The sequence below is a fragment of the Galeopterus variegatus genome, unplaced genomic scaffold (genome assembly GCF_000696425.1).
Source record: "Galeopterus variegatus unplaced genomic scaffold, G_variegatus-3.0.2 Scaffold6548, whole genome shotgun sequence".
In the NCBI taxonomy this organism is placed as follows: domain Eukaryota; kingdom Metazoa; phylum Chordata; class Mammalia; order Dermoptera; family Cynocephalidae; genus Galeopterus; species Galeopterus variegatus.
In genome coordinates, this window is record NW_007732659.1 from 23,067 (window position 1) to 44,611 (window position 21,545).

General features: G+C 36.4%; 1 protein-coding gene across 3 annotated transcripts; it reads right to left on the reverse strand.

The window, feature by feature from the left end:
- Nucleotides 1-356: 356 nt before the first annotated feature.
- Nucleotides 357-20,908, reverse strand: CLK4 (CDC-like kinase 4). Of its 3 annotated transcripts, none has more exons than XM_008590995.1 (13): nucleotides 20,801-20,908; nucleotides 17,461-17,621; nucleotides 12,655-12,877; nucleotides 11,443-11,533; nucleotides 10,986-11,052; nucleotides 8,222-8,338; nucleotides 7,968-8,134; nucleotides 7,667-7,761; nucleotides 7,322-7,451; nucleotides 5,224-5,306; nucleotides 2,734-2,813; nucleotides 1,638-1,728; nucleotides 357-1,551 (listed from the first exon to the last, which is right to left on the reverse strand). In XM_008590995.1, the coding sequence occupies exons 2-13, from the start codon at nucleotides 17,619-17,621 to the stop codon at nucleotides 1,411-1,413; spliced, it is 1,446 nt and encodes a 481-aa protein (XP_008589217.1). In that variant the 5' UTR covers nucleotides 20,801-20,908; the 3' UTR covers nucleotides 357-1,410. The 3 variants fall into 3 exon arrangements, with proteins under 3 accessions (XP_008589217.1, XP_008589218.1, XP_008589219.1); XM_008590996.1 differs by lacking the exon at nucleotides 20,801-20,908 and adding an exon at nucleotides 13,991-14,049 and having other exon boundaries at nucleotides 17,461-17,542; XM_008590997.1 differs by lacking the exons at nucleotides 11,443-11,533; nucleotides 17,461-17,621; nucleotides 20,801-20,908.
- Nucleotides 20,909-21,545: the final 637 nt, after the last annotated feature.

Here is a 21,545-nt window from a genome sequence, read left to right on the forward strand (position 1 = left end):
TTTAGTCCAAGTACTCGGAAAAGACATTCACTGTATATTGATTGCATCAGAGACCTAAACATAATTTATGCAGTGATACTATGGTAAAATTTGTTTCAGCTTTCTTAAATTCCTAGTCAACTTTAGGAACACAGCTTTACTATACTGGCAAATGTTGCCCCTAGATAAATAACCCAACCTGGTTTCACTATTTGTCATAGAAGAAAATGCCGTGCATTTGATGTTTACGTTTAAGTATTAAACCCAAATCTCTGTGTAATACACTTATGAGATGGGGACACTTTTAACAAGAAACAATCCATATCTGAATTATCAATTATGAATTGTACAACGAAAAATATTTCTACCAGGCAGACTGAATATCAAGACTTTTTTCTTTTACTAAATTAACATCTATCATGTAGTTTTTATGTGAAAACAAGGTACAGTAAGAAAAATACCAATAGGCAAAAATTTTATGTTAACCAACCGAGGTCTGGAAATTTCTGCAGAGCTTTCTTCCTGAAGTGCTTTTCAATCACATCCTTCTTTTTCTCTAGTAAGGATTAACACAAATATAATTGTTTAATAATAACCTTATTTCTCACAGGCTGAGATTTAAATATTTACTTCATTTGATAAGAAAATACTAGACAATTTCAAGACTCCTCAGTATTTGGCTTTAAAAATTAAAACCCGTCATTGAAATTCCTATTTTTACATCTGCAACTCACCAAACAGCCCTTGGAAAATGTGATTTTCTGAGCTCACTTTCCAGTTAGACTTGATTGTAAATGAAGCATGTATGTGCTTTTTCATAAACAACCTGTCACGATGGACAGACTGGATGCTTTCTCATGAATGCCTAACTTATCACCACCAACATCACCCAATTAAACAGAACACAATACTTACAGTTTAATAAAATTCTAACAGTAAATATTTTCTATGGGTTTTGGTTTCCAGTACCTGCCTATCTAGTTAATAATATTACACGTTCAACAATTACAGAAAAAACTTTAAAAGTTAAGAAAAGTACTAAATTTGAGGTATATAAAGAATATTCATTTAAGAATATAAAGTAGTCAAGATTTCCTTTTACTCAAAAAAAAAAAAAAATCACTTCAGAGTAGACCTCCATGTACAAAAGACAAAATCAATCACATTCGTCACTGGACACAAAGAACATTCCAAAGGTTTTTTAAAAGGGTAATTAATCTCAAGAAGGAAAATTAATCTTAACTTTTATATTTCATTATCAAGCCCATAGTTAACAAGATAATTATGCTATTGATACAAAACATACAGTATTTACACTTAACTGTACAAAATAATTTAATGTTTACAAAAATATTAGAATGTTTAGTTGACTGACACAGTCTTAAGTAATCTCTTCTAGAGAAATATATGGTAAGACCACTGATTTCCATTTCATTTCTTTTTTAATAAGTCAAAGAAAGGATGCTGCAGTGCTTCATCCAAAGTAATTCTTTTAGTTGGATCATATTCTAACATTCTTCGAACCAGGTCAAACAGTTTCTCGTGTTCTTCATCATGACAAAGCATAAATTCCTGGGGGGAAAAATGTTTTTGTTTAAAAAAGATATTAACAACAGTGAAACAATTTTTTTTAATCTTTAATTAGTTTTTTCTTTTACCTTTAATGGTTTGCAGCGTCTCCTAACATATCTACCAGCAGAACTATGTTCATCCCAGTCTAGCTGGTTATGGTGAAAATACTTGCGTTTTCTACAGGAAAAAGAAGTCTGGATTAGTAAAATAAGGACAGATCCACATCTTTACCCTGCTCCCAGTGGGGGTAGAGGAACAGAAAGAAGTATAAGCATCTCAAATGTGTACACATATACACATGCACACAATTTTTTAAAATCTCAGCAATAATTATATATCAGACACCTTTTATCTATCTTTACCTTCCAACCTATGAGGTCTTAATACCCCAACTAAGCTGCTCCCAAATACCATACATGGAACAAATCCAGCTCTAAAAAATAAAGACTCCTGGATCCATTCCTATAAATTCTGATATCACTAGATCTGGAATGGGGCAAGAAATATTTAAATAACTCTCTAGGTGACTTCTGTGGTGAAGCTGTGTTTGGAAATAGTCACTTGTCCAAGGACATACTGCTGGTTAGTAACAGTATGAAATTCAAACTTAGATTGATACAACTCCAAAAATCAAGCTTTCTTATATTCTATGTATTATTTTTACATCAACTTAAGAAACATTTCTGTAAAGGTCAACCTGAGTGTAAAAAGTACCATTTTGTTTGCTAGATCACAAGGCAAATACTGAACTAATTTTTAAAAACATGACCAAAAATAAAGGGGTAAGAATCAGTTACAAGTTATTACTAGTAAAGGAAAAAAATTGCAATATCTGCAGTCCTTGTAACGAGTATTACAACAATGTTGGGTTTTCTGTAGTTTGAATATAGGTCATTGGATGTATCCAGCAAAGGGCTTTTTTTTTTTTTTTTCCTTTTTGTGTTTTTTCGTGACCGGCAATGGATCGCAACCCTCAGTGTCATGCCCGTACCGGACCGGGACCGGCAATGGGATCTCAACCCTCGGTGTTGCGCCCGCACCTCGCTCAGCCAGTGAGCGGCCGGTCTGTATGTGGGATCCGAACCCTCGGTGGGAGCGCTGCCGCGCTCCCAAGTGGCGCACTGTAGCAGTGCGCCACCGGGCCGGCCCCCAAGCAAAGGGCTTTAATCTTAAAAAACATACCTTGTTTTCTGAATCATGTGTGTTGGTATGGGTCCTAATATTCGTTCCATCATTGCCAGGTGCTCTTTGCTATCATGAGTCTAAGAAATGCAGGAAAAAGAAATTTAGCACTATTTACCTACATGCACATTACAAAAGAACACAAAGAAATGGTGCTGATATAAAGGACTAAACTAGACAGCAACACAATTTACATTACACAATACTATAACTTCAAATATGGAACAATACTGAATGGTAAGGTTCTGTATAATGCTTGACACGTAACTTGTTTATTGCAAAACCGAACAATTTTCTTCCTTATTTTATTTCCTGCACTACTTAACTGAAGAATATTTAAATGGGGAACATTACCAGAAAAACTGTCTCCTCCTCATTTAATCAGCTACTTAACCAAAATTAACCTCCATTACCCAACAAATAGCCCATTTATTAACACTTACTAACACCAGGCAATAAAAATAGTCTCAATAATTCTCACAACAATCCTGAGCTAGGTATGTTTAAACATGGGCTTCAAAGAGGTTACAATACTAGCTCAAAGTCATATAGCTCATAAATTCAGAAAATTGAGCTATAAACCCAAGTCAAAGCTCATACTCTCCACCTATACAGTAATAGAGCTTTGGCTAAAGTAGAATAGACACAACTGTCAAACTTACAGTTAAAATGATATGCTTCTAGAACAGAGGCTGGCAAACTTTTTATGTTTGGGGCCAGAGAGTAGATACTTTTTCAGGCTTGGCTGGTCACACGTTTCTTTTTTTTTTAAAGACAGGCATCAGGCAGGATTTCACCATAGACCACAGCCTGCCAACCCTTGTTCTAGAGAGCAGAGGCTGTGTTTAATGCTTTTTTTGTGCCTAGCATATTGCCTTCAAAAACATTATTAATTCTTGACAGGAATAAATACTAGCTCCACATTTTAAAAATGTTCCTTAGTTTAAGAGTATTTTGCAGGGTGGAATTAAAATATAAACCATATCTCAAAAAATCTGCACTTCATTTAAGACCTCAAAGTGACTTACAATCACAAAGTTATTGGAAATACCCATCTTATGTAAGTCAGAATAAAGAAAGTATGCTCCCTGCCTAACTTTTTCTTGACCTTACAGCTCACAACCACAAAACCAGACACCACCTCCCAGAACTGACAACCATGGTTCTATACATCAAACTTGTCTATAAACTCAGATACTTTTCAAAAGGATCACTACAGACTAGACCAAAGCAGAAGTCTGGTGAAGTGCTTTACAAGCAGTGAACTCAAAACTTGTGCGATGGCCACCTATGTGACTCAACTCATCATAGCTTCATCTCCCCCTGCACTGCTGTCACTGCAACTCAACCTCAACAGTACTGAGCCAGGATCTCCATAACCCCTCCCCGCAAAACAAAGCAAAACAACACCTAGACCATATCACAACCCTGCTTAAAGTTCTTCAATGGTTGTATCACCCAAAGCTTTCATCACTTAGATCTCAAATACAAGTAAAATTAGAAAAAAGTGGAAAGCAAAATAGGGTTTCCTACTTTTTATTTTGCCAAGTAAGGACTTTTATTTTAAAAAGCCAATTATCATTATTTTATAAAAGGGACATTTTAATACAAAAAGAGCAGGAGGGAAATCTCTAAAGGCCAGAATGGTAACCCTACAAAATCACGTTCATTTTGGACCAGTCTACATTTGGAAACCACTGACTTCTAGGAAATACAAATTACCTTTCTAAGGTGTTCAAGTCCTTTTTGAATCAGTTCTTGCCTATTGTCATCATTTTCCCATTTACACAAGACACTCTGACAACACTATTCTTCCCTGACTAGAATATGTTCCTCTACAGATATAATCTTCATCTTTATACACCCATCACACTCCAGTTTTCTGACAAATGCCTTCCTTCTAGCATTGGCTTAACCTCACTACCCTCTTCAGTGATACTTTCTCTAAGGAAATTTAATTAACCTTTCCTGGATTGCCCCTACACTTTCCACATTGTTCCATTATAGCAAACATCACACTATACTGTAACAGTTTTCCCGTCTTCTGCATAACTTCCTTAGAAATGCCTAAAGGCACCATAGATGCTGAAGTAAAATGCAACTTGTTTTTCCTGAATTCTTTTATAAGGAGTAAGGCCACAGAGAAAGTCAACGTAACCAAAACTGAATTAAAACTGGCCACACTAATATTAATGCACATTAATATTAATATTAACTTATGAAGAGTCATAACACAAAAAATGGAAACATAAGACAATATGGACCATACATGAACCACGTGTTAAAAATACCAATCACATGCAAAATGAACATTCACTATCCATAGTATTTCATTCAACTGTGGTTTTAAAGGATGACCATTTTGCATATGTAAGTTTTAATCTCAAGAATAATGATCTTTGGCAACTTCCCAATATGAAAGCCAAAATTTCAACATGCCTTTAATATTTAACATTATGAATTATTAAACAGAATTTACTAGATACGTACCTGAAAGACTGTGAACCCAAGGTAATATTCAATAAGAATGCAACCTATGCTCCAAACATCACAAGGCTGGGACCAACCTAAAGCTATTTAAAAACAAATATAAACATTTTACTATGCAACTATTTTTAATTACCAATATACTAAATCCTTCCCTATATGGATGCTCTCTTTACATAGTTTATTTCGGAGAATACAACAACAAATTCAGGGTTTACATTTTTAGTTTTATATCAAATGTTATTCAATATGCTCTCACAGTCCATATGCTTACATAAAAATATAGTATTTTAACTGGGAAGAAGGCATTTTATGTAAAATAAGAGGGGGACTATTAAACAGTTTCCCTCTGCACAAATATTCTATAGTCTCTGAACTGCTCATATGATGGGGAATACCACTGTCGAAACTATTACACTTAGTTTGTGGTTGCTCCAAGAAGTTTTACATTGTATTAGTGTAAATATAGGTTTAAATTATCTTCAGAATGTAATTACTAAGCCCTTATCAATTATCGCCAGCTTGATGATGAGTTTACTTTTTCCTTTAAAGAAATACTATTGTTTCACGTAAATTACATAAAAACTATAATGGGAATTATAAGCTGCTTCACCTATAAGCAGAAATTACAGAGACATTTAATAAATTCACAGAGATGAATCTATGTATGTACCTCAGGCTGACTATACATGATCATATATACTTTCTCCTTCAGAATTCTCAGTGTCAATATTATTCAAGAAAGAATAAAACACCTAGCCTTTTTAAGCCTAGACTTCATTGGAAAGGGGAAGAACAAACCGTAAAAATGTTTCTATCTTTTAAAGATCAAATATTTAGTGAAACAATACTGTATAAATAAGAGCCACTAAAAAAAAATTCAATTACTCTCAGTAACATCACTGAAGTTAAGGATAAGAAACAATATATTCAAGGGCCTTGACTATAACAGTCATTTCTGTTAACACCCCGCAGGGCCTATCGTTTGAACAAACAGGTAATAATGGAGCAGATGGCTTCTACTTACAGTAACACATACAAAATCTGTAAATACTACAAGCTGGATCTCAGATAAAAGTTTTCTTCTTCAACCACTCCTATCTTCCAATCTAACTTTTCCCCATGTTACTGTAACCCTCTGCAGCACATTCTCAATCATCCCATTCTTAATGAGTCAGCTTGCAATACCTCTTTGCAATTCCACATCATTCACTTTTACCATCCTTTCCCAACCTTACCTGTTTACTACTACCAAAATCCAAGACATGAGACCAACTGCCCTTCTCAACTGTAGTACCTGACTACTTCTTCCTCTCTAACTTAATTCTGCCTTCGCCCTCAGGAATACTCCACAAATATACAAAAAACCTTTCTGTTTTCCCAATCTCCCGATACTTGTTCCTCAAGGTCAGTGACTCCAATTTCAGATTTATATCAACTGTCCCTTGCCCACATTTGGAACTCTCTCTCCACAGCACCTGATCTGAACTTTTCCCACTGTCTCTAAGCCCCCAACCCCAGCTTTGACTTTCCTGATCTTTAACTCTTAAATTTTGAAGCATAAGATGCATGCTCCCTACTGAGTCCCTCCTTATTTCAAAATTCTGTACTTCAACTCATTTTCTTTTCTAGCCTTTCTCATGTCAAGGGTTATCACAGAAGCTCTCCTCTTAGATAAGCCCCTTTCTTCTCCTCTTGACTTTTATCCCTCCTATATTTAGATGTCCACCAACCAAACTCTTAGCATTCCTTTACCAGAATCATAATTTTGGGATGACAAAAAACAGGTATCCACGTGACTTCAAAATCACATTGCAATGATATACTTAGTTCATAGAGCCTGCTCTCTTGAGATCACTTAAGATTAACTAGTTCAAAAATCACCACCACCTGGAATATTTCTCACAGACTGTATCACATTTGTACCACTCAGGAAAAATATTTATAGCAATGTCCTCACATTTTTTTTAAATTAAAATAGAAAATGTTTTTACACCACTAAGAAGATCATTCTAGCCACCCTCACACCTTCCCAATAAAAGCAGTAAAGAACAAAATCTCTTCTTCAATTACAATATCAGGAAGTCTGATGTCTACTGACCCAATATGACCTCTGGAGCTCTGTAGTGTCGTGTAGATACCAAAGTACTGTGATGTTCATCATCATAAGTTGCACTTCCAAAGTCAACAACTTTGATATCTGTGTTTTTCAGTGTGCGTTCATCACGTTTCTACAGATAGTTGAGAAAACATGAAAGTCAGGCTTGCACATGAGTTATCTTTCTGATTATCAACATAAGCCCATGAGAAAGACAAAGGATTATTCCTTTTTTGGTTAGACATCAGTATATAATGAGGTTCAGAAGTAAAATTCCTCATCCAAGGATCACCAAACTAAATTAATTTTAAAGACAACACCCAAAATTAAAACAAGGTTTTAACTTACCATTTTAGAATTATATTTGACTACATAGTCAGACTTCACAAATAAAATATTTTCAGGCTTCAGATCTGTATGGGTTAATTTGTTGTGATGCAAAACTACAAGAGAACAAAAGACGTTATTAGTTTCACTTACAAATTTAATTTGTACTGGTTTGGAAGAGGGATTAGCAGTGGATACCTTGGTCAGGAGGGATTTCATCTTTACCTATAACATGTATTTTTAATGACAATATTTTAATATGTTGCTTGTATAATAAAAACTTAAATTTTCTGATGTTTAAAGATTTATCAGGTATACTTACAATTTATCGACTGGCAGATCTGATATGCCATCTGCCTGATGTGGTCAATTTGAAATGGCAAAAAGCTGTTTTCTTTAATAAAATCATAGGTACTAAGTCCCAGCAGTTCAAACACAATACAAACATGACCATGATGATCAAACCACTCTAGCATCTGGACACATCGGCTGAAACAGATCAAAATAATAATTCAGTTCACAGAATTCTGATTATTTCATGTAATATGATGGCTCATAGCTCAAATTTATACTTACAAGACACTATTAGGATCAGTACTATTTAAATGCTCTAATACTTGGATTTCTGAACGAGCTGCTTCACGGTAACGGCCTACATTTTTTACGATTTTCACTGCTACATGTATGCCATCCCTTAAAAACAAAATTAAGATGAATGTGGTAAATGCATAACAGTAGGGTGACGCCACGTATCCTCTAAAGCATAATCTTAATTACCAATTTTCCTCTATGCTATTTTTCTAAAATAATCTTTCACAGCATATTCTACTAGATTCCATATAATATTTTTCAAAACATTTTGACAAAATACATTTTATATGGAATGATAATTCCCTTAATACTTATGAATTTTAATGTTTCCAGAATTTAAAATTTACCCTAAATTTCATACAAAAGTAAAAAAAGAAAAAACGTATAAAAATATAAAACAAGAATAGAATGTTACTGCTGAAAGCAGTTGTTCATTCACCAGGCTAGACCTACTCTGTGCCAGACAGTGCATAGGTGTTAGTGATGAAAAGACAGGGCTGTCTCCATGTACCTCACAGTCTAATGGACAAGATAGACACACGAACAACTTAGACTTCTTCACAGAAGAGATGACACAGAACTGAGTCTCGAAAGATATTTATTAAGTCTGTCTGATTGGGAGGAAAATGAAACATCAAGGAAAGGAGACACCATCTATAAGTCATAAAGCCATAGCACGTTAACTGTTCAAGTATATAGAACAGCTACAGTGTAGGGCAGTGGGCTTCAGGTTGGGGCATCGGTAAGAGTAATTCCAAAACAATATAGAGCCATGAATGATTTTGAGGAAATCAATTTTCAAATCTTCAACTTTCCTTGTCCTCATTTCCAAACCTAATTTGCTTGAAAATGAGCCAGTCCTTCAATCCTCCTTCTTCACTACGGCTCTTTCATTTTACAAAAGAGAAGAAAGCCTCACCTACCCTTTATTAGAATCAAAATGTATGCCTAAGCTGTAAAAAAATCTTTAGGACAATCAAACAAATGTTTTCTAGTGGCTGAATAGCAAATCGTTTTCCTGTGTGGTGGTTTCTAATTCATTGCTTTCAAAAAGGCCCCAATGAAGTTGTGGGCTGATAAATCATTAAAAAATTTTTTTGATTATAATCTCCATATGATGTTTGGCATATATCTTAAGACTTAAAAGAATTGTTATAAAATTACTGTGACAAAACTACTACTCCCATATATTTAATTATATGACCAAAAAGTTTTCTTAATGCTTATATCTATAAAAACAAAAAAATGGAAACAGACGATGCTAACCAGTGAGATATTTATCTACGGATACATATACTCATTTTTTAGAAGCCCCAACCATCCCAATAAAAGATAAATAAAATTTGCCAATAAAATTTGTTTTTATTAGGTGTAATAAGCATAAAAATTTGTAATATATTTTTACTTTGAGCAATTGAATACTATTCATTAGAATATACCTCAATTAAATACTCAGAATCTCAGGAAATTTTTAAAGGACATTAATGGGACAACTGGTGAAATCTGAAGAAGGTCTGTAGATTAGCTGACAAAATTTGAAAATATAACATATGTATATATAAAGAATGATAAAGCAAATACTGAAAAATGTGAACATCTGGGGAATGCTGATGAAGGATATATGGGAACTGAACTATTTTAGCAACTTTTCTGTAAGTCTAAAAATATTTCAAAACATTTAAAAATTTATGTTTACATTTTTGTTGCAGAGAAGTAGCGGTGATAATAGAAGATAATTTAGAAAGTGGAATGAAAATAATTTTAAGGATAAAACATTTCTAAGTATTGAAGCAAGAGTTTGTTTATGGATGATGGTGGGTATCACGTTATGATTCCCTCAAATACATCTGAACAGAGGTAAGTTTTATTTTTTAAATATTAATGTTTACAATAAGCTGGAAATCTCATCCTTCCCAACTATTTTTATTCTTTTTTTTTTAGCAGCTGGCCAGTGAGGGGATCCAAACCAGTTACCTTCGTGTTATAAGGCTGTGTTCTATCTAACCAACTGAGCTAACTGGCAAGCCCCCAATTATTTTTATAATTTACTATGAAAACTTTTAGACGTCACTTTTGAAATGTGCAGTTTCACTAAATTATTTTAAGAGGTTCACTTATAAAAATGTTTGCAGGGCCGAGCCCGTGGTGCACTCGGGGAGAGTGTGGCGCTGGGAGCGCAGCAGGGCTCCCGCCACGGGTTCGGATCCTATATAGGGATGGCCGGTGCGCTCACTGGCTGAGCGCAGTGCGGCCGGTCTCAAAAAGGAAAAAAAAAAAAAAATGTTTGCAAACCACAGTAAAATGTGGAGGACAGGGTCAAATCACAAAGGGGTAAGTATAACTTGCTAAAGAATCTGGACTTTATTCTGTAGGCCTTAAGTAATATAATTTCTCTATAGTTTAGGAAGCTAATCCTAACATACAAGATTACATATGCTTTATTATCTCTGCAATCCAAAAGAAATGAATCTCATATAGAGGGTCAACGGCCTAAGTTTGGGGAAACTTCTTCACTTGAACACCCACTTAATTTCAATAAACTCCATCTGACAGAATCTGTCAGCATTCTTGATCAAAATCTACACTCATGGTAAATAAATCATACACTGTTCAAGAACTTTTCATAAATATTTACACTTCCCTGTAAAACATGTGGCTACCGTTTAAAATATATTTCAGCTAAATTATAGATCCTTCCCCACCAAAAAGATCAGAATGTTCAAAAAAGAAAAAAAAAAAACAAACTTACATGCCATGATCAATGCATTCTACAACTTTGCCAAAGGCCCCTTCACCCAAGGTGTCCACGATTTCATCTAAAGTGAGGGGGGGAAAGATATATAAGTACCTTGGTACAAATTATCTAGTTATTCAAACATGAATGCTTAAGTGTGGAATATTCAAATGATCACTATCAAAGAATAACTAAGGTTTCAGCACTCAAATTATTTTATTTTCAGCTGCTACAAAAACAATTAGATAGAGCTATCTTTCTTGCTCTAATCTCAAATTCCACTGATTATTTTGGAACTTTAGAGTAGAAATATTTAAATTCTACAGAAAAGAAGAATACAAAAGAACAAACCAACCCACAAAAAACAAAACAAAAAAGCAATGAAGAGTTCTTTAGCCCCCCGCTGACAAGCTATTCTTTAAAAGATTACTCTGTCTGCAAAGTTTAAAAAGTGTTGAAAAATATTCTATACATCTTGCTCTTAGAACGTCTCCACTTTGACAGATCAGGTGACCCTCCTCATCATCCTCTATACTCCTGGATCTTTTCCTTCGGTGGCTCTTCTGGAACGGCAAGTGGGCAGCACCAAGATCGTCCAGCCAATCAATATATCAGAGTGAATTCAGGGCAGAATACGCAATTCATTCAGCGGGGAGATATTCAGGCATTCAGATAAGCACCAGGCCACGAACAGTTGGCAGGAGCAATTTCAAATTCAGTCCCCAGAAATTCACAGGGCACAGTTTATGTTACAGAAGAAAAACATGGCAAGGAACAGATTTTCAGATAAGATACTTAAAGTGGCAATAGAAAAAAAAAACAACACAATTGTCTCTTTAAAATACTGATTTAATTGAAATCTGAAATTTAAAGAATGCAATGTCATGATTTACTAATCTCTCGCTATAAATAGTATATGCTGTGAGTTGAGATGTCTAGTTTGTCAGAAAAATGTTTTAAAATGTCATAATTATTTGAAATTATTTAACAATATTTTAAAATATATATAATTAAAATAAAAGGGGGAAAATAAAGGCTAGTTAATAATTTCAGTGTTCAATCTAATAAAAGCTATTTCTACTGAAGAAAGCTTGGGGAGGAAAATAATAATTCAGTGTTTACTGATCAAACAGGTGAAGATGTCTGAGTGTTAAAAAAAAAAAAAAATGGAGGCTTTTTGGATAATACATTTCCCATTCAGCACCCATGTTCACAATTTCAACAGAATTAGTTGCAGATGATGCACTGTGCTATGGAACTATGCTATATGGGTTAACAACATTTAAGTATCCACCAGTGCAACTTTCCATATTTGTTTCCAAGTATCAGAAAAGGGTTTTTTTTCCAAGTAAAAATATGTTTAAGATGAAAGAAAAGCGGGTGCTTCATTTTTATAAAAATATATTATACATACAAAAATAAAATATTTTTATTATTAAAATCAACAAACTCATGATCTGGTCTGCAGATATGAGTAAATGTGGGCAAGTGAGGGCTAGCTAATAAATACACAGATCAGCTATGAGAATTTGGAAGTTTCCTTTAAGGGTTCAAGTAATATAAGTATGATTATAATATATCCAAATAATATTATATATATAAAGAAACTTTTAGAAACTTATTGGCTTTTAAGAGCTTTCACGCATAATTAAGAATGCACTTAAAATAAAAATATCAATCATACCGAATGTGACTGATGACTTGAACAGTGTCTATTACGCTTCCTTTTAGGACTGCTTCTCCTGCTTCGGACTGAAGATTTACTGCAGTGGATTCCATAACTGCTTTCAATGTCTCTGTGATAATGTCTAGGAACATATCCTTCACAGTAGTCATTCCTGTATTCATCAATGTATCTCCGGTCCCGATAATCTCTCTCATTCAAGGACCTTGCTTCTAAATAATGACTGCAAACAGATTAAAGGACTTGAAATTATTCTCTTCATTCTGGGATAACGTGGTTCAAACAAACATTCTCTCAAGAATTCTTGGTTTACACAGCTAACTCAATAAAAGAAAAAAATCCAAATTGATGAATTAGGATTTATACTTTTCTCTCAAAGCTTAAGAAATAAGCAAATGGGTCAATATTTCTCCAATATATAGATTGCTGTTAAGCACGTCACACCAAGGAACAAAGCTTGAGTCAAATCATTAATTTATTACGTTTAGTGTTTACTTGATTGTTTTTTTTACCTTGTGGACAAAGTTAAACCCCAAAATTCATAAAATTGCTCTTCTGAAACTGTTTTTATATGCATTTGTAAATAAGCTTTCTTTCCTCTCACACACAGAGGCAAGCAAAACAGGATTCCTCTCTTTTAATGTAAGTGCATTTTAGATATCACTGGCACACAGAAAATTCTTTTGTAAAAGGTGTTTTACAACCATAAGGAGACTTAAATATAAAAAATGTATCCCAGCCCTTCCATTTTACTGACAACTAAATTAAGATTTCTAGAAGGAAAAAACTTGCCATGGTTATAGAACCCATTAGTGACAAAAACTGAGATACATTCTAACGGTTATTATACAGGCCAATTTTACTACACACAGCACCTATCCTGTCTTCTCTCCTCTTTGCTTTTTTAGCCTTCTGTTATTCCTATTTGAGAAATAGACAACATAGCTTTTTTATTGCCTTGTGTGCCAAAGATATCTAAAATATATCCCTCTTGAGTAAGAAAGCGATCCTTAATTGCTTGCTAGGATTACAAAAGTCCTACCACTCTACTTCCCTTTGCATTTCTAATTTCCTGTCATTCCTGCTTGAGAAATACAATAGAAAACAGCACCATCTAATGCCATAGTGCTTGAATCTACAGATCCTTTTGAAAATCTGATGAAAGCTATGGACCCTTTTCCCCGAGAAACGCATAAATGCATAAACAAAACTTGGCAAGGAATTTCATAGAGATCATGGACCTTAGGAAGTCAATGGATCCCCTTAAGTAGTCTTGATCTGATGAAAAGGAAAGGACATAAATTCAATTGGCCCAGTTTCCCGTCCCCCTCTCTACCTGGGATGAGTGTCCTCTTCAACAGAGTGCGAAGCTTCAAGAGGGATGCACATGGAGCACTGAGGGAGAGAGGGGACACCTGCCCAGTCAGACAAATTGGCTAAAATAATCCTGACAAGCAATGGAGTGACAGATGTTGACTAGATTGCTCTTACCAACCCCTTTTCTTTCCCCAGAATATGCTGCAATTCTTTTTTCCCCGGGGCCAATTTAGACAGAAATAGAAACATCTCTAAAACTACTACTGGACAGGGCTAGCATCAAATCCAGGCTGGGGTGATGCAGGAACCACCTCTTCCTTCCTAGGGTCAGTCTTAAGTTTTATCCATCGGAAAAACAACTCAGGATATTAGGGTAAGACTGTGGGTCTAGGTCAGGGATCTAATCAGTTGGCGCAGGGAGAGATCTACAATACAACAAGCTAGAAATTACCATACTCTTATGGATATCCTGTTTAATTCTGTAAGGCATCCTTCCCATAAAAGTCCAAAATCTTTCTATCAGAAAACACTAACACTAATAATCTTTAGCTGAAATACTACATGAAATTAGAGCTACTGATAATCCATAAACGATCTATAGAATAAAAAACATGAAGTTAATACCATGAGGGTAACTAAAAAGATGGGAATCTCTTCAATCTATAATGACCAATGACCAAGGCTCAGAGATTATATAAACAAAGTCTATAGAATTATACAGGCTATGCATAGGGTAGACAGGACGAACAAATTAATTTTTTAAAATATTCACTGAATTTCCAGTGAATATTTCATTGTAGCCTTTCAAAATAGCCAAGACTGATGAGGGTATGGGCATTTGTTTTTATTTCCACACAGGTCCTGTGGGAGATAAAAAAAAAACTATGTAAGACCAAGTCCCTGCCAACAGATATGAGCAATTTGAGATTATTCACATAAAAATGAAACAAAACCCAACAATGCAGGAAATGCTGAAAGGTTAAATACGAGTGCTTAGAGTCAGAAAAGGACTCACGAAAAAGATAGAAACACAGCTGCAACTTAAAGAGAAGCCAGGATATTGACAAAGTAGAAAGAAGAAATTCCAGGGGAGAAAAATGGCATAATACCATCTTACATTTATACAGCTCTTTTAGCCACAATGGCTTAAAGATGGATTTGTCCATGCATTACTAAGGGAACAGTAAGTAGACAATTCCAGTAAGAACAATTTTCACATAGGGGAGTACGGACAAATAAATAAGCTGCAAATATATCACTGAAAGCCTTGCATGCCAGGCTAAGGAGCGTTTCTCAAAGGAGAGTCTATCAATGATATCAAATATGAAGTTCTCATTAAAAATGAGATCCCTGGCCCCCAGGTTATATTCACTGAATCTGTATCTGGTAATCTGCATTTTAAACATATCTCCAAGGTGATTCTTATTCACACTAAAGTTTGAGAATCACTGGTTTAAGACCTGATATTTTATGTTATAGGATTCTGACCACAATATATAAAGGTGGTGTTTACAGCCACATGTTTTTCTAATACAGTATGCAGAATGGATTAATTAAGTCTGTAGGAAGGGGTACCAATTCACAGGGTACCGTCAAAAAACAAACTAGGAAGAAAACTTTGCAATATATATCACAAAGGATTAAAATAATATATAATAAAAAGTTCTTCTAAATCAGTAAGAAAAATATACTTTAACAGAATCAATAGGCTAAGAATACAAAAAAATTTCAAGTGGACTATAAAATACATGACAGCACTAGAATTTAAAATTTAAATTAAAACAAAACAGTATTCTTGGCCTTTCAAAACAGCCAAGACTGGTGACAGCATGGCAGAGCATATTACAGGAGTATAATTTGATACAAACTTTCTAGAAAAAGAAATGTGAATATGTAGCAAGAATCTTTTAAGAGTTCATACCCTTTAACTTGAAAATGCTTCTTCTTGGAGTCTATTTTCAGGAAATAATCACAAAGATTTGGATACAAAGATATTTTTAAGAATAATTAATTAGAAATAATTTAACATCAAAATAAAGGGGTACCAGCATCCTACTAAAGTTACCTTCTTTATACATATCTGCATTTTTCATTTTTTTATAGTTTTATAAAAAACACTCTTATAAAGATCTTAATCTTCAAAAAGACTACTGGAATATTCTGAATTATGGTGAGCAATTATCACCAAGCATATCTGGTGCAAATGTCAAAGAAGAAGGTATGGGCCTGGTGGTTGACTGGTCTGACTAAGTAGTTAATTATGAACATGAACGAACTGTTCACCACTCAAATCACTTCCATTTCTACATATATGATGTGTAACAAACTTACGAATAATCAGTACTATGTTATTAAGACTTAGAGAATTTTTTGTATTTATTAATAATGGGGTACAGATAGTTTTCTATACTATACTGTATATTAATTAGCTCTGGTCATTGAAATCCTGCAGGTGAAATCTTTACCTTCCCCTTTTATAGCAATGTGTAATGAAGCATGATCAGTCTGCACTGACTACAAACAAGCTCAGTTTGGCAGAACAAGTCTGTTTAGCATGGAGAAGGAAAAAAATTACATACTGTTTTTTAAAGCAACCCCAGCTGGCTAATTTAGAAAGCAATCTGGTAAACAGTCCCAATGGAACATCTGCACAAAACAAGGAGAAAACATAGAACCAACAAAACAAATGAGAAAGGGAAATTAATGGAAGACAGAGTGAAAGAAACTCTACTCGCCTAACCTTTCTTTAATCATTTAGAACTTTAAGATTCCTTTAATTCTATATAAACGTATTACCTCCAAATCTTCATTGGTAAGAATATAATAAAAAAGGACACATGCAAATTTTTATTGAGGCCCTTTCCTAAATTACTAGCTACTTGCCTGTGCAAAAGAATAATTCCTAGAATAAAGTAAGCTTCTAAAAATCCTAGACAAACATATCCGCTGGTCTTATCTACAAACATAACCTGTAGAACATAGTTTAAGTGACTAATCCCAAATGCACTTCAACATTCCCAAATAGCACATTTCTTTTCTCATTTGGAATAACTCCTCCCCTCCGTCAAATCACATCTAATTTGGGAAATGCTTAATGACACACATATCTCCCGTCTACATACAAGTTAAAAGCACACATTGGGCATCTATCCTCATTATTACTTAACTTTTTATGTGTCTATCTCCCCAACTATGTTACGGACAGCTGGGACTCAATATGTTACTTAATGTATTTTACATTCACTTACTGATCAACTATCTCCCACCACTCCCAGACAGACATAGATACATGAGGATAGGAACTTTTTAAAAAATTTACAGCTGCAGCCTCAGCACCTAGAGTCTAGCCTTACAAGAGGCATTCAACGAACATTCCTGAATGAATATTTACTGACTGAATTATAACTTGACAGATGAAAACTATATAAGCAAATGACAAATCATTAAAACTATTAGTGCTAAAATGCTACTAGTTCAAGAGTAATTTACCAATCAGATTCTTTAAACTGGTGATGTAGTTTACAATGCCTGTTCTCCTGTGTACTACTGTGAGATCTCCTCTTCCGTTTGTGATTTCCACTGTAGCTTTCATGTCCCCAGCTTTCTCTGCTATCCCAATCAGGGCAGTGAGTTCGTTTGGAATGCCGCATCTGTTATCAGAAACAAAAAGTGAGTTGAGGATATACATGGTTAGGGTTAGTAAATAAAATATAACACACTAATATTATTTATATATAAACACCCAGCACATGGAGTCATAAAGGTTCTGAAATCTTTTTCAGTAATGTTTCCCAAGGCATGGAGCTCTATACCACTGGTATGTCAGATGACTATTAAGTGACGTAGAGATCTAGTCCCAAATGACGAACACCATGAGATCTTAGTACATTTATTTCAATTTTGATTACATACAGGACAAATTCTCAGCTTGGTGCTTGTCTTCAATTGACACTTGCTAACTGCCCTTTTAAAAATAAAAATTAAAACGTAAAAGGGCCAGATAAAAAGGTCCAGGCTTAGAGCCATCAGCAGAAAATCAGTACAACAGAAGGTAACAAGAAAAAATTTAAAAAGTTATTAATTTCTAGCTAGAATATCTAATTAAATCATGTCAGTAATTAAGTTAAACAGAAAAACAGAAGGTAACAAGAAAAAATTTGAAGTTATTAACTTCTAGCTAGAATATCTAATTAAATCATGTCAGTAATTAAGTTAAACAATACTGATGTTAAAACGTGTACTGATTTAAAGATAAATAACATAACAAGTATTGTGCAACTTTGGCGAAGTGCTGTAGTACACATAACTGATGTGAGAGAAACACTTAGGAATACAAAATATGGGAGGTGACTTTTATAGGTAAAAAACCACTTATTAATGAAGCTTCTTTTTCACAAATTCTCCAGAGTTCCTTTCTCTAAATCTCAAAATGACTCCAAGCTTTGAAAATAACAGGAGGTGGATAAAACATAATATTCGACAGATAAATTGAAGGGCAATAAAAAGGTGATTTCCATGAACTCATTTTTTCTATCCAACAAACTTATATTCAGATCATCCTGCAGTTATTCTTAAAACCTATTCGTTGTAGATCTGGAGTGACTCTGAAAAAAGAAACCAACCTATCACAATGTACACTGAAGCAAGGTCACTGTGAAATCAGATTATAAAGGTGACAATTCCCTGACTCTATCTACAACCTCCAATGGGTTCTTTCTAGGCTCAGTTGCTGTGCTCAAGCAATTTAACTCCTATCTGCCTCCCCCCAACTATTTTGGAAAAGAATTAGGATAAGTCCTTAACAGTGAGGCTCAAACTCTGCTAAACAAGGTGAGTTTCAGTAGTAAAAACAGAAGAATTTTCACAATTCAGCAAGGAACTGAAAAAAGCCAAAATGGAGCAAAACCATTTAGTTAACCTCTTTCAGCTTGCCCTCAGTAACAAGTAAACAAATGGAAATAAAAATTTAAATGATTTCAAATGAGGCAGCTTCAATTCTCCTGGGAGGTATTCACTAAGAGAATGTATGCCAGAGAGTCTGATGCCACCATATATATTCAGATCTTTTCACTCACTCCTCTTGCTGATTCTAATTCTGTGACCATCAAGCATCTTGATAATGTGGCTTCTCTTTTAGCTTACTTCAAAAAAGGAAGTGATGGCACTGATGGGGACAAACAAAAAATCCTACCACTCTTGTTAGGCTAAGTGAGCATTCGGGTTTGATATAGTCAATCCAACATGGGAAAGCAGAATAAATAACTACAAATTTACTTGAAGAAAAGGCCAAAACACAAACTTTCTTCAGAAGAGCTGTAAAAAAAATTTTGTTTTTCTAGGGGAATTCTTCTGACCTGCTCCTTCAATTACCAAAAATTTTTTTAGCTACATCAGAAACTCAGCTTGGTTAAGTATTCTCAAATAATACAACATCTGCAGACTGAAAGTTATTATTATGACCATCCATTATTATGCAGTTTTTGCAAGCAGACATATGTATCGGCTTTAGTTTTGTTTTTTCCCCTTCTCCTGTCAGTCTGCCACAACCAGCTCACCTTTAACAAGGCAGAATTCTTAAATTACTAAAGTTATCAATATGCAAACATTAAAGTAAGAATACGCTCCTTGTGAGAGTCCAAGATTTTTATTTCTCCAGTTTCACTACTTGAAATTTAATTCAGCTGTTACGTTCTTTTCCCCCCTCCGATCCCCTTCCCCCAGTGTTCAGAAATATTTTCTCAGGAGGCACAGAGAAGATTCCTGCAACCACCTTCTGTGGGTAAGGTTCCTTTGCATACAAGGAAAAGAAAAACTACCTAGAATTATTACACTACCTCAAATTAATAAAGACTCCTACATGCTAGAATAAGCAGATATTTTTCAATAACAACAAACACAATAAATCTGTATGTACATATCTGTGCCAGAAATCTGATTCTCCACTGCCCTTTCAAAATATCTGAATAGATTAGAAGTTATGATTGGAGGGCTCTACGAGGACTGCATTTAATGGGTAACAAGAAGACTGAAGCCTGTGTGTGTATGGAGCACAAACATACACGTCCAGCTATAAGGCAAGAACAGGTGGGTTGCCCGTTCAGTGTGGAGGGCTGTTTCCTAAGGATGGGATAAACATATCGGGGCTACTTAAGCAACCAGAGATAATACAATGCAAAACCATCAGAAATGCAGATTCGCTGCAACAACGGTATGCTCCACCTTAGCAGGAAAAAACAGTATCGCACAAAGGACGAACCTCCCCATCTCTCAACCTCTCACAAGCACAAGCTGGATTCCACCGCCTAGATTCGCAGTGGCTCGGACGCCCAGTCCCCACCTCCCCGCCCCTGGGCATCTGGCCAGTGCCTTTGGCGCACTCAGATAGGAGCAGATGTTTGACGCTGGAAAACCTCCAAAACGCTACAAACGGCCTAGGATCCAGGGGAGGGCTTGATCTCCGACAACAGAAACATCGGGGACTGATCTCGAAGGGTCTTCCGACAGGTCCTCGCGCTCGCCGGCGGAAAAGGTGTCCTGACAGGGTTACTCCAGAGCCCACGCTCGTGGGCCAGAACTGTGGGGGAGAGCTCAGGGCCTCCGGAGCCGCGATTCGAGTAGCCAGGGCCCTCGGGGAAGGGTCAGCGGCAGAACCGCCGTGCCTAAGCAACGTCAGGCGTTCAAAGCCACCCGCTGAGCAGGGCCAGGCAGGAACCCCCGACTCAGTGCCCAGTACCCGAGGCCCCGAATCTGGTCGTTTCTCCGCCACCGGGCTTCGAGACCTAAAAGACTGGAAAGCCGCCCAGCCCAGCACGACCCACGAAAGCCTTACCTCCGCAAAAACAAATGGCCCTTTGGCCGAGAAATGTCACCCAACTGCCGTGGTCCCCCTCCAGTCGCTGCGACAAACACCCCACAAAATGGCGGCAGCACCGTCGCCCTACAACCCCCGAGGCGGCCTCTAGCACCACCTACGCTGTGCGAACGCGCCTGCGTCGCAGAGCCTCGCGCCCTCTCGTCGCCCCCTAAGGGGCGGGGCTATGTGTGACGTCAGGGCGGCACCTGTCCGTACACACTGCGGCTGCGCGGCCGAAGCTCCCCGCCCCTGGGGTCTGAGGCGGCCTCGCCCCGCCCGTCCCGCTCCCGGGCTTGAGGCGGCGGAAGTTGTTTTCCTCCTCGGAGCCCGTGGGTGCAGTCCGTGGGGAACGCCTGTGCCCTGCCCTAGGCCTGTGGTGCCTTTCTGCTCCTTAAGGTGGGGTTGCCATGAGTGCGCCACCCGTTAGCAGAGCCCGCCCGTTACCGTTTTCTGCTCTTTCTCTCGAGTGGGCCGCAGCATCGCGCTTAGGCTGCTGTCGCCTAATCCCCAGCCCCCCCACCCCCCGGACCTGAACGAAGCCAACACACAGCAGGTCCAAAAGCCGCGCTGTGCCAGGCCCCGGGGTGGTGCTTGGGGCAGTGCAGTGAGCCGGATCCACGTAGTCCAGCTAACTGGGAGCTCCCAGTCTAAAACGGATTCAGATAAACAAAGATGTCTCAGAAAACAGGCTCAGGGGTGCTTATGTTTTCAAGACATATGC